This window comes from Xiphophorus maculatus, chromosome 15 (assembly GCF_002775205.1).
Source record: "Xiphophorus maculatus strain JP 163 A chromosome 15, X_maculatus-5.0-male, whole genome shotgun sequence".
NCBI classification, from domain to species: Eukaryota; Metazoa; Chordata; class Actinopteri; order Cyprinodontiformes; family Poeciliidae; genus Xiphophorus; species Xiphophorus maculatus.
This window is the reverse complement of record NC_036457.1, coordinates 21960355-21973874: the sequence shown is the minus strand read 5'-3', so window position 1 is coordinate 21973874 and position 13520 is coordinate 21960355. Positions and strand designations below refer to the sequence as shown.

General features: G+C 40.3%; 1 protein-coding gene across 1 annotated transcript; it reads right to left on the bottom strand.

The window, feature by feature from the left end:
• Window positions 1-1609: 1609 nt before the first annotated feature.
• ppil4 (peptidylprolyl isomerase like 4) lies at window positions 1610-13512 on the bottom strand. The gene is made up of 13 exons (XM_005806035.2): window positions 13423-13512; window positions 13051-13118; window positions 12473-12537; window positions 12276-12393; window positions 12016-12158; window positions 11507-11603; window positions 11281-11397; window positions 11086-11210; window positions 10889-10955; window positions 8234-8345; window positions 6759-6855; window positions 6516-6642; window positions 1610-2371 (listed from the first exon to the last, which is right to left on the bottom strand). The coding sequence occupies exons 1-13, from the start codon at window positions 13490-13492 to the stop codon at window positions 2171-2173; spliced, it is 1407 nt and encodes a 468-aa protein (XP_005806092.1). The 5' UTR covers window positions 13493-13512; the 3' UTR covers window positions 1610-2170.
• Between the last annotated feature and the right edge of the window lie 8 nt (window positions 13513-13520).

Here is a 13520-nt window from a genome sequence, read left to right as displayed (position 1 = left end):
TCCTCTCCGCCTACAGGACTGGATCTTATTTTAGGGAAACTGAAAACACTGTGTGGTGACTTCTGAGAAAGAGTCAAACCAAACAGGAGAGGCAAGTTCAACTCTGGCAACTGGCAGATAAAAGAGGTAGTTTAAGGGCAAAGATCCAAATCCTGCTGGTTAAACTGTTTTCTTACAGCTTCTATGTTCAAGGATGAAATATAAGGAAGTAAACAGATATGTGGAGTCTTCTACTTTTTAGGATACCAAAGACAAAATGATTTTATATAGTTGAAAGGTTTTTATTAGCCAATCGTATTTATGTAAACAGTAACATTTAAAGACTCCAGCTGGATTCCAGTTGCTGGTTAAACCCTGACTGATGAAGAGCCATTCTTACCTTGATCAGTTTGTTGGCTTCTGTTTCTCCACCTGTTCAGGTTCTCAGCCTGCAGAGGTTCAGATCTGGGAGTAGTCCTGCTTTCCAGTTTTCTTGGAACTGGGAAATTCTGACTTCCCAGTCAGAAAAATGAACTGCAAAACCATCCACAGTCCGATTTCCCACTTTGAAATGGGGAGCAACTCCGACTACCTCGTTAGGACTTGCAAGGTTGATTTTGCATTTCAATATGGCCGCTCCTCGCATCAGCAGCAGTAAGATGTGATGAAATGTTTATTTTTACAAGACATACATGTAAGAGTGAGTTTAAAATTAATGTTACAGCATCTGTTCAGTGATTTAATGGGTTCAGAGTCACCAGGTGACATTGGAATTTAGAGCTGTGTATCATCTGTGTAGTTATGGTAACTAATCTTATTTCCTGTTATAATCTGAGCCAGTGGAAGCCTGTAGATATTAATTAGGAGGCTGGGGCCCCAGGACTGAACCTTGGAGAACCCCACGTGTGACTTCTGTCTGCTCTGAGGAGAAGCTACCTGTTGACAGACAGGCATCCTGTTCTTTATAACAGATTATAACCAGCTGAGTATTGGACCAGAGAGTCTGACCAACTCTTCTGCACAGCATTCAGTACTGTTGACATTTTACTGAAAGGACTAAAGTCCAGCAGAACCAGCACTGTGGTTCTTCCACAGGTTAATGTTGGTCTGGGAAAATACAAATAATTTTACTTATTGAAGATACAAAGTTATTCAAACCAAACCGGCCCTTGTTGAAAACAGTAAATAATGACTAAACAGTGATTCACCATATTGTTTGGTGAACTCATCGCTCTCATCAGGTGTTTTCCTCCAGGCTTTTATTATACCACTGATAAAAGAACAATGTGGATTAATCACTGCTGCAGAGTTCCAGGCCAACATTCAGCCGCTACAGTTAAACAGCTACTTATAGATGACTAACTGCTTTAATGTCCGGTTTCAGTCTGGGTTCCATGGTAACCACAGTACTGAGACTGCCCTCGTCAAAGTGTTCAGTGACATCCACATAACCTTTGTTAGGTGATCCGAAATATTAAAGTGTGAAAGAGTTTTCACAGCACTACAGTCAAAAAAGGGACAAATTCAGCTTATTTACAATTACACAACAAAATACAAACAAATCACCTCTAGTGATTAATCATCTCAATCATCAGTTGGAAAGATTATAAACTAAAAAGGACAAGTGGAAAGTGTGCTGGTTAGAAAAATATTTTATTATCCTTGGCATCAAATTTAAAATGTCAATTTTCAGCTGATTTCAGATTCATTTGCTAAAGTTCAATCTTTGTAACTGGAAATTTGTCAAACTTCCAAGAAGCGCAGCTCTGAGATTCAGCGTGACCCTGCAGACAGACGCATGAGTTCTGACAGGTGGGTGGAGGGAGACACCAGTGGTTTCCCTCAGCAGCGTGGGGGCGGAGGGAACCCGCCCACCAACTTTCCATACAGACATTTCTAAAATACAACCCGCCCCCCCAGCAGTCAGCAGCAGGTGGGACCATGTGCAGCCTTTGTTCTAAATGCAGTGGTCACAAGAGGAAGATGCAGAAGAAGTAAACAACACGGCGATGAGGAAGTCTGTCATGGTTACAACATAACAACAAAAAAAGTAGAAGTGATAAGACAATTTCCGTGTCATAGTGAGTCTTTCTATGCACTGTTTATCTAGAAATTGTACAATTGATGTCATTTTCGCTCCTAGTTGATTTTTAAACAAAGGTCAGAGTTAAAATAATACCAGCCGGTTCCCTCATCTGAACCTGCTCCTGTCTTTATCCTTGGACTTCCTGGGCGAGCGGCTGCGGCTGTGCTCTCTGTGACCTTTGTCCCGGCTCTCCTTCCCGTGTTTGAGCCGGGACTTGCCGTGTTTGTGCTCTCTGTCTCTGGAGCGCGAGCGAGAGCCCGATCGCTGGCGGACAGACTTTCGGTCGCGTCTGCTCTCCTCGTTGTCCTGGAAACAAGAGCAGGGTGAGGACGGTGAGAACCGAGGTGGGAGAAGACAGACGGGGACTGAGGTCCAGTTAGGAGGAACCAGGAGGACATTTACTCCTTTGATCAAGTTTGAACTTCTAGGAAAGACTTTTTTGCCCAGTTAGAGATGAACCGATCCACTTTTTTTACTTCTGATACCGATACCGATATCTGAGGTTTAGTATTGGCCGATACTGATCCCATACAAAAAACAGCAGAAGTGACTTAAAATGTTTGTTTTTTTAACAATAAATATACTGGATTACTAATTTATTTGCTAACTGCACCAGTACAGCACACCTACATACACCAACAGCTTCACTAGTTAGGTCAAACATGTAAAACCAAAACAACATGAAGTTAGTCCCTGGGCGCCGTATAGGGGGGAAAAGCTTTTACAATTCCCAGGGCCCCTGACGAACAGGGGGCCCTCTGCAATTTATTTCTTTATTTTTTTCATAGAAATAAAAAATAATTGGGGCCCTGTCAATTACAAAATTAATCATATTGTGTTTTCTAAAATAGTTTTTAGCAGTAAAAATTAAATGTTCCCACTCCCAGACCAAAAAGCACACATTTGCCCTGAACCTCCATGGATCTGCATGAAACGGTTCGTTCCTGCTTGGAGCTTGACGCTGTTCAGCAGCAGTCAGTAGAAAACAAGAACGACTGTGGCTGTTACTATGCTGCTAAGAAAAATAATAAAGTCAGGTTTTCAAAAAATAAAGAGACGGAGAGAGAAAAAGGTAAATGTGTCAATTTATAACTCAGTTTTTCTCTGAGAGGTGGATAGACTGTGTGAGATTATCAACCATTTAGCATAGTTAGCTTAGCTACAGACTACTGTTTGCCTCCATTTCACTAGCATTTAATGAATTAAGAAAAGAAATGACCAACATATTCATGTATTGAACTTGTTCCTGTATTTTTTTACCACTTATTAGCAGATGAGTCAGCAGCAGCAGCTCTAGTTCCTCCTGACCCGTTCTCTCCGAAGTGAAATTAAAGCTGCAGTATGTAACTTTTATTTTTTTTTAAAAAATCTTTACATATTTGTTAAAACTGTCCTTATGTTGTGACAGTATGGTATTGAAATAATCTGTGAAGAATCTATTTCCTCTGCCTTCTCTCAGTAACATCTAGAAACAACCAATCAGAGGCAGGAGAGTTTTATTGCTGCCAATCACAATCTCATGTGGCTGCTCCCTCCCTCCCCTTGCTCTGTGCTATGCTGCAGCTAGCAATAACAATAAGTTGTTTCTTCACCATTAGCACATTTAGTAGTACTCACTACTGAAGTTGATTGACAGCACTAAGACCCTCCTCCTGGTTCTGATTGGTTGGTTTTGGCCAGAACGGTGCATTACTTTAACCAGTAATAGTAGTTCAGGGAGCAGGTGGAGGAGGTTGATCTTTTCACAGATTATCTGTCTCAAACTGTCCCGACATGGTGACAGCTTTAACAAATATGGAGAAAACATATTTTTTATTAAAGTTATATACTGCAGCTTAAATAAAACACAACTACACAGCATTTTTTGAGAAGTCTGGATTGCTTCATGTATATTTAACACGTTGCTTTTGACTGTTGCCCGTGGGGAGAGACATTTCAGTATCTAAAAATACTGTTGCATGTAAAATTCATGAGCAGTAAATATTGTGCTAGTATCAGTATTGGACCAAAGATTGTGACACTTTTGATGGGTCAGACAGACTCAAGAAATTGTAAGAGCAGCTGTAGGGGGGTTGGGGGGGAGGCAATTAAATTTTTTTGTCATGGGGCCCAAGATTCCTGGCGACCCTGATTTAGTCAGTCAGTGAATAAATTCAGCCAATGAAACATAAATAGTAAAGAAAAACCAACAGGTTGACTACCTCTGGTCAAACATGTAAAATAAACTACAACAAACTGTCTTTGAAATGGTTCAGAAAGTGCAATAAGAATTCTAAATAAAATGTAAAACAATTAAAATGTAGAATTAGACTGAACAGATTATGGATCTGGAACATTGTCACAGACAACAAAACTAGAGTTTTAGTTAAATTTGACACAGATATTAGTGTCAGATTGGTGCATCTTTAGCTTTAAAGCCAGACGAGGAGCTGACAGGAGAGAGGAAGAGAAAGAGAGAGTGCTCAGGTTTCTTGGAAGCCTGAGCTTCTTGTTTCCTTTCTCTTGGAAGAAGAATTGAACAAAGTGAAGCCTGATAAGAAAGTTATTAAAGGAACAAGGAAGTAGTCCAGAGGAGAACTTTAGCATTATCTGCCTGCTGATATCTTTCCTGGTAAACCTGAGGTGGCTTTCCCGACAGGTGACGAGCCTGAGGTCTGCTTCTTCATCCGTCAGCCTTCATTCCAAAAACCCTTCAGCGTTCCCGTCAGACACCTTCTGCATTCTTGCAGATTGCTGAGATATGACACAAACATTTCCTGCAACGCCACTTCCTACCAGACTGGAGAACAGTCTGCATGGCCATTCACCGCAACATGGTGCTGACCAGGAAGTTCTCAGTGTCAAAGGTCAACAATAACTCCAGAGCTGCCTGTTCAGACTGGAGGAACAGTCTACACACTGGTGATTCTCAGTCGCTCCACGTAAAACTGTCTGGACTGTTGAAAAATAAAACTAACATGTGGCATCTCATTCTGCTGACTGTGCACCGCTGGGCCCCTGGGAGCCCGAAAACAGCTAAAACAAATGATACGGTTTATCTACATGATAATAAAGTGAATATACAAATAAAATCCTGGGATCATAACATCATTATGTAACCCTGCTAAATAAAAATAAAAAATACATCTCCCACCTCAAACTGCACATACCAGCTCATAATAAACAATATCTGCTTCTTATCAGGTCTTAAAATGATTCCAGTAATAGAAAACAACAACAACACACACACACACACACACACGCACTCACACACACAAGCTGGAGAAATAAAGCAAACATAGCAGAAGCAGAGAGAGAGACAGGAGAAAAAACATGGGACAGTGAAGCCTGGTAGTGATGAGGGTCTGACTCCTTCTAAAGAAAAAGAACAGGAAGGAGACTCTCAATCTCTACAAACGTCTTCCTCTCTTTGAAGGAAGCAGAGGAAGCTCCTAACACACACTTCTCTTCTCTTATTTTACATTCATTAGTTTTCCTCACATCATGCTACATGCTCCCTTATGCTAAAGTGTCTTATGTTCTGTTATGAAGACAAATGCAACGATCCTATGTGACGGACTGGCCACCAACATGAGGCTTCAGGGTTCTGTAGATAAACATTTTGATTCATCGTTGTCTCAGTAAATTTCAACTAATGAGGCTGAATAAAAAACAAAACTCCACGTTATCAATAAATTTGAAAATAAGATTAAATGCAGTTACTGTGTGCAGCTTAGTGACATAAATCACAGCTATAAGTCAGGTGTCCTGAAGACGCCCGTTTCAAATGGGAATGTTTTCCAACAACTTGTGTTTGTGGCGTTTGCTTGTGTAGTTACAGGGGGGGAAAAGGAGTACCAGTTATCTTTTTTTTATACACTTTTGTCCTTATCACAGTAGTACCACAAAATAATATTGAGTTCTAAGTCCATATTGCCATCATTCCCCCTACAGAAGGAAGGACAGCTGATCATTTGAACAGTGATGCAAAGAACAGGTCTGATCTATGTGGGCGCTCCACTAGAGCGGGCGCCAAACAAAGGTAGAAGAAAAGTTATTTCTAGTCAGCATTTTCTGTATTTTACAACTGTTTGTGAAAATAACATGATCAATATCAGAGGCACTGATTAGCCTCACCCACACTAAAGGCTGAAGGAAAACAGAAGAGAGAATGATGGAGATATTGTAGGGATGGAGTAAAAAAAGCTACAATGAGTCCTCGCCGCTGCATCTGAGTTAACAACCTCAAGTCCAGTGAGGTGGAGACTGATCGGATCATTACGAAGCTGAAATGGATTATTTAGTCTAACTGCTGATGCCTGGATGTTCAGGAATGAACAGAAACACCACCAATCTGGGCACCTGCCTGGCAGCAACACTTCCAGACTCTCACAGGATACCCCTCATCAGCTGGAAATAGAAACACTGAGAACGCAATACAGCCTGTGAACTTCCAGGTTAAAGAACTGACCTTGTGCTTTTTGGATTTCCTGTTGTCCTCGTCATCTGAATGATGATGGTGCTTCTTGTGTTTCTTCTCAGGGAGCCGAAGGCTCGTCGCCTCCTCCTCATCCTCGATTAGCAGGTCATACTTGGAGCTGTTTGGAAGGTTACGGAAATCTCAGAAAAAGAAAGGCAGTGGAGACAGACACGAATCAGAAGACTATCAACAGAAAGATAAAACATTCCCAGGCATGTGAACACAGAAGGATACTCTTGTTTGGGCTTCACTTGATCCTTCAGAGCCAGCTTGGAACGGCTCTCCAAGTCCTTCTCGTAAGCCTTGAAGTCATCTTTAGTGTATTTCCCACCTAGAACACACACACAGCTGTTCACTTAAAGGAGCAGTGCAGACTTTTAGAGGTGAGGTTCTGTTAAAGGTTTAGAAACAGCTAAAATCGTATCTGAGTTGATCGTTATGTTAGCATGAATCCAGACTAGTAATGGCTAGTCTGACCTAAAGGAGACTTTTATGAATGCTGGAGTTATCCTTATTGTTTATTGGCTGTTAATCTACAGGGAAGCCTGTGATTACATCTCTAGGACACAGACACAGGAGGCTGTGTACCACTAATGAACGCTCTGTGTGAAACAACGAGAACAGAGCACCTAAAGCATTTAGTCAGTACGCATTCTATGAATTTTTTCCCTCTACTTATTTATCTTAACTTTTTGTTTCCTTCTTGACTGGAAATGCTTCACATTCACATGTCCAATTTTCAGTGTGCGCTTCACACAGGAGGTGCACACCTCCTACCTCCACTTCCTGTGTAAACAATCATGGACTTGTGTGTGTGTGTGTGTGTAAGCAGACCATGTGACCCTGATGATGGTTTGGATTGGATGTTCCTTAAAGGGTAAGTAGGGTTGCATCTTTACATTTTTGCACAAATTTTGACATTTTTGTCACAATTTTACATATAATTGTACGGGTAAAATGTCTAGTCATAAAAGGGAATTAACCTTTTTTTAAAGGTGTCTTAAGGAATTATTGACTTAAAACAAGCCACTAAGCAAGAAGCTGTTAGCTTGTTGTTAGCTAACAACATGTTGTTTGTTGTCAACTGTTATCGTGTTAGTTAACAACAAGCTAACAAGTTGTAGTTAGCAAGTTTCATTTGAAACTTCAAATAAGTTTCAAATTTGAAGTGAAATTTGAAACTTATTTTTTGAAGTTTCATTTGAAGTTTACCAAGATATTCACAAGACAAACTTTTTTAAGCTTGTCAGTGGTGGCGTTATGTTTTCACTGGGGGTTAGTTACACTGTAAATTGATGTTGTTTCAGAGCCTGTGTCAGCAGAGGTTTGCTTTGACACTGGCTTCTTTCTGACTAGCTGTTAGCTTTAGCCTCTGGGACCAGCTAGTCTAAATTTTTGAGAAATGCAGAGCAATCTACTGCAGATACGGTACCAACTGCTTGTAAACTTCAAAGAAATTCATTTCAAAAACACCGAGCTATCCCTTTAAGTTAAAAAAACAATATGAAACAGAGAAACTGTCACTCCCACAAACTAAGTGGAAAATATTATCTAACCTTTTAGTATGTTTTTCTATTACGCTACATTGTTTGATTTTATATTGCTGTACTCTTGTGAGGCGTCTTTGAGTACTTAAAAAGGTGCTATGTGGAAAAAATGGATTATTACTATTGTTATTAAAAGTCCAGCCTCAGGACCAGCATGGCTACCTTTCCCTTTCCATTTGATCTTTGCAACCGACTGGCTGAAGTCCACATGGATCCGTCTGTCATCAATCAGCACGTTGTCCATTTTGAAGTAAGCCTTCTCACAGTCTTCTTGCTGTCAAGAAAACAGGTTTATATATTGTAAAGTTCAATGTAAAAAATAAAAAGAAAAGAACAATGTGATCAAAACTCAGCTCTAATTCGACCAATAACAGCAGACCTCACATAAAAGATCCGCCTTATGCACCTGCTGAATGTACACTGACTATTCTCTCGAAATGTTCCAGATATTAAATGACAGGCAAGCTCTTAAATGTCTTCAAACAAAAGGTAAAGGAAAGCCAAAAGCTGATTTAACTAGCTGCCCATATGAGGAGGAATATGATAGCAGCTGCCAAGTTCAAGAACCCGGAATAAAAACATGGATTTCGTGTGGAAGCAGGAACATTTTGCTCCGTTTTAATGTGCTGTGGAAAACCCCCGGCTCCTCTCTTATCTTTCATTTTCAAGGAGTCAGCTTTTTCTGGCTTCTTTACAAGAACCGTTTGGTGCTGATGCACGCCACTGGCCAAACATAAGAGTCAACATCTACCTGAAAATATAGCACCCTCTACTGGTTGCACAATGCATTGCACTCAGCTCCTTCAGAGCCTTGATTCTGTTTGTTGTTTGCAGTGAAATTCCTGCAGCCCCATTATTCCCCAGATCAAAGGTTCACACAGTTCACCTCTGAAAAACAAACCGTGCAAATATGATCTTCCCTATTATCTTACATATCTGACCTAACCAACCTTGTAGGACAGGTTTAACGTTTCCAACTTATTGGCTCTTATTTCTAAACTGCAGCGGCTCTGAAGCACAGCAGTGACAGGCGGAGATGTGAGACCTCCTCTATTTGCCTCACTTTCCCACCTCTGTCATAATGACTCCAATAATCTGATGGGATCATAATCAACATGTCGTAAACAGAGCAAACTGAGTTTATGACTGATTTCCAGACTTCACATCCTGCAGGGTTTTTCCACCTGTTATTATTTCCCTTATAAAAACCGGAGGGCATATATGTATACGGAAAAGCAAGATGTTATCAGCTTATGTTTCCTGCTGAACCAGAACACGCAAAAAGCACATGAAGAAAAACTAATTAAAAGGAAAGTCAAGTGAGTCGAACATCAAGAGAGAGTTTGTTACAACAGTGAATCTTAACCCAGCTGAATCATGTCTGACTTTATAAAGCAGAGCAGAGCTTTGGATCCACCTTCACCATCCGCCTCCCTATTCTTACCATTAATCACATCACCAATCACAAACTTCACAATCCACCGCTAACCCACTGCACACCTCACTACTGTCTTTCTGTCGTCTTGACAAGTTCAGGCCAGTCGTGATTACATATTATAAATTGTCCCAGAAATGATTGCGATAAACAATAATATTGTCCTTTTGAGGTCATTTTAAACAAATATAACAATAAGAGGATAATACTGCAAGCGCCGCCTCTCAAAGATCAATAAACTTTCATTTCCAAAAGAAGATTTAACACTGTGACTGGAAAACACATTTAAATGTCCAAAATAAACAACAAAATAACTAAAACAGTAATTTAAGAAACATCATGAAGTCTTAACAAAACAAAAATGTGCTTCAAAACACAATCATCACTATAATATCTGAATTGAGACGAGTTACAACATTTAATTTCACTTTGGGATCAATAAAGTATTTTTGAATTTAATCATCAGGCTCAGAATGAAAAAAAACAAACAAACAGGCAAACAGCCAGTTGGGACTTTGTTGAAAAAAAAAATCCTTTTTTGCTAAATTTTGCATTTGTAAAGTCATAATTTGTTTTTGTTTTCTTTTTGCAATGTTATTAGTTTTCCAAAATAATGTGAATCTGACATGTGAAAACTAACCACTTTGTATTATGTGTCAAATGTCTGCAGTATTTTCCTAAATGCAGGTTTTTCAATAATATTAAAGGGCAGCATCTCTCTAAAGATGAATTTTCAGCATGCGAATGAAAATTATTGCACTCATTTTCCCTTATCATATTATTATGTTATTTATTGCTAATTTAATACTGAAAAAACTATAAATATAGCGGATGACTGGAAGATTCTGCTGGCTTTGATAGTTTGGCAAGAGAAGTGAGCCGGTGGCAAAACAAACATCCTCCAACTGGATGCAATTTGAATTTATGCAAAAAAAACAGCCAGCTAGCAAGGGCATGTTAGCAGTGAGTTAGCCTCAATCGCTTCAAGTCACAGAACACAACGAAGATGTCTGCGCATGACTCAAACTTTAGCCTGCAAAAAAAAATAACAACCAAAGTTTAAACATTTAAAGCCAGTGATCAACGTATTTGAGGTAAACTGACATTTTTAAAGTAAATTTAAGACATTTCAAGGCCCTCATTTTACATAGATGGATATAAGACTTTTTAAGGCCGTGCTGACACTCTGCTGAAAGAAAGGATGGACAGAACAGATGGATAGATGAACGGACAGATTTTTAGAATGGTTCCACCCCGCAGAGCCACTGAACATCACAGGTCAGAGGTCAGGGCTGCTTACAGTGGCAAAAGGAGGTCATACTTATTGTTAGAGGGTCAGTATTAATGAGGCCTTTTTGGTGTATAGAGATGCTGCTGCTCACCTTCTCAAACTCAATGAAAGCGTAGCAGAGGGAATCTCCACTTTTAAAGTCTCTGATGATCTCACAACTACACAGAAAAAGACAAAAGCAAGTGTTCTGGTAACATCAAAAGAAAACAGACAACAACTACAAAATGTTCAGGCAAAAATCTATAAAAAATAAACAGAGATGTATCTGACATAAATAAGAATCCGGACCTTTTTATGGAGCCAAAGCGTGAAAAGATGATCTCCAGGTCCTCGTCTGTGGTGACAGGGTTGAGTTTGCACACAAACAAAACGTTCTCAGGAGGCTTCACGTCTGCGTCCGGGAGGTCCCCAACCTGCAGGGACACTCAGTGTGTCTTTATTGTGTCCCCCAGCCAGAGGACTGGGAGCAGACGCGTGTCTCACCATCTCCAGCAGGATGGCCTGAGTCTTGGCTTCCTTCTCCCTCAGCCTCTCCTCCAGCTCCTCGGCTCCTTTCCCGTCCGTATCGTCGATCACTTCGTCCGCTCCGATACGACCGCTCTGCAAATACAAACACTGATTCACACAAACTCCTTAAAGCGTCTACGTCTGCCTGAGCGTCTCTGAGTCGCCCCGTCACTCTGGTGAGAATGAGCGCGGCTGCTCTCACATCCAGCTGCTCCTTGGTGGGCTCAGGAGATCGATCGGGAATCGGCAAATCGGCAGGATCGTCGAACGGATCGTCCAGCACCACGGTGTGGTTTATCCTGCAGCAACACAACAGCAGCGTCTCATGATCAAACCGTAAAAATAAAACAAATCAGGAAAATAAAGTAAGAAAAACATTTTACCAGGTTGTAAGGGTTAGAAATCTGCTGGTGGTACTAATAAATTAAGGAAGTATTGATTAAAATAAGTTCCTATCTAAGATATTTGTACTAGGAACTGGACAAAAGACAGTTGGTAGGTGGAACATAAGTCAAATTCACAGCAAATGTAATCTCAATCCACCTTGCAAAAACAAAAAATTTAAATTCATTCATATATACATTCCAACTGACCTTAGTTATCAAACAGTACAGTAAGCTAAATGAATTATTAAAAGTAATTAAAAAAGCTCTTATCTAAGGAAGCCCAGTAGATGTATAAGTGTGACATGGCCTCTTGGTTCCAGCTCACCTGATGTCCTGAAACGGGACAAAATCCTTGTCAACAAAAACCTCGTTGATCTTGGTCAGGACGTCCAGCCCTTCTGTGACTTCTCCGAACACGGTGTGGACTCCATCCAGGTAATCCAGGTTCTCCCCGGTTGTGATGAGAAACTAAGAAACAAATTATTCCGGTTGCACATCTGATGGGTGCATTTAATTTTTTTTTTATATTCCTGCCCTAAAAAAAGAAGAATATGGCAGGTTTCTAAAAGCTCTCTTCTCATTCACCTGAGAGCCGTGCTGGTCATTTCCGTTGTTCACCATGGAAACCGTCCCCTTCTTCCTGTGCTTGATGCGCGGTGCTTTCTCCGCGTCAAAGAAGCGCGCCTGGTCTCCGTACAGTTTGCTGCGGATCCGGAGCACAGACAGGTTTTCAGCACGCGCCGCCCGATTCCCAAACAACTGAAACCGTTTTACTGACTGACCAGAAGACAGATTCTCCTCCACGGCCATTTCCAGTAGGATCTCCAGTCTGCACGATGAAGTCCCTCTGAGAAAAACACACCAACATATCACACAGTTTATCAGCAAATCTGAATGTAAAATGACACTTCAAATATTTTTGATTTTCATGGGATTTTTTTAGTACTTGCTTCAAATGTTATGCAAAGCTAGTAGTACTAATGTAGCAATCTCAGTCCAGTAGACAGAATTTTAGACAGACTAAGGAATTTGGAAACAGGGAAGTGTATGACTTTGACATGAAAAAGTGTAATTACCATTTAAGATTTTGAGTAGCCAGAATGCTCAGCTTTTAGATTAAATTGTGATGAAAAATTTATGTGATGTTTGTTTTACTTCGGTTAATCTGCTATACTACATTTGATCAAAGAATTAAACATTAAAAATCCTTCCACAGCTGTGTGAACGTCAATGGTAGCTCTGACTGTAATCTTGGCGTTTGGCGCCCTCCTATGGAGGCTCGCTGAAACAGCACAGAGTTAGCAAAAATAAGAACAGATTGACAGCGGAGACAGTTTGAAATAAGACAACTTAGCATTACCTGCACATTGTGGATGAGGCAGTAATTGTAGTATTTTATTTTGCATAATTTCAGGAAATTTAGGGAGGCTGAAAGAGAGCACAAATGTTTAGATGCACCAATGGTAACAATAGAACATATTGTATTTGGAAGTCAGATATGACCTAACTTATTACAACTGTAACACTTATTACAGTTATAACACTGTACTCCAATTAGAGTAATTCTGGAACAAGGTAAAACAAAAGCTGAATGAAACAGACAACAGACTAGCTAGCCACCAAAGCTAACACCGCCATATTCTATTCATAAGCTCTCTGACGTCTCGTTCAGTTATGAACGAGCTAATATGCTGACAAATAGTTCTGGGTTACTGTAACATTATAGTCTTACTTTTAGGTCTTTCCTCGGTGAACAAATCAATTACAATATCCCCCAGCGTTGTTTCAAGGAGCACCGCCATACTGACGTTTTCACTTCTCGCGAGAAAA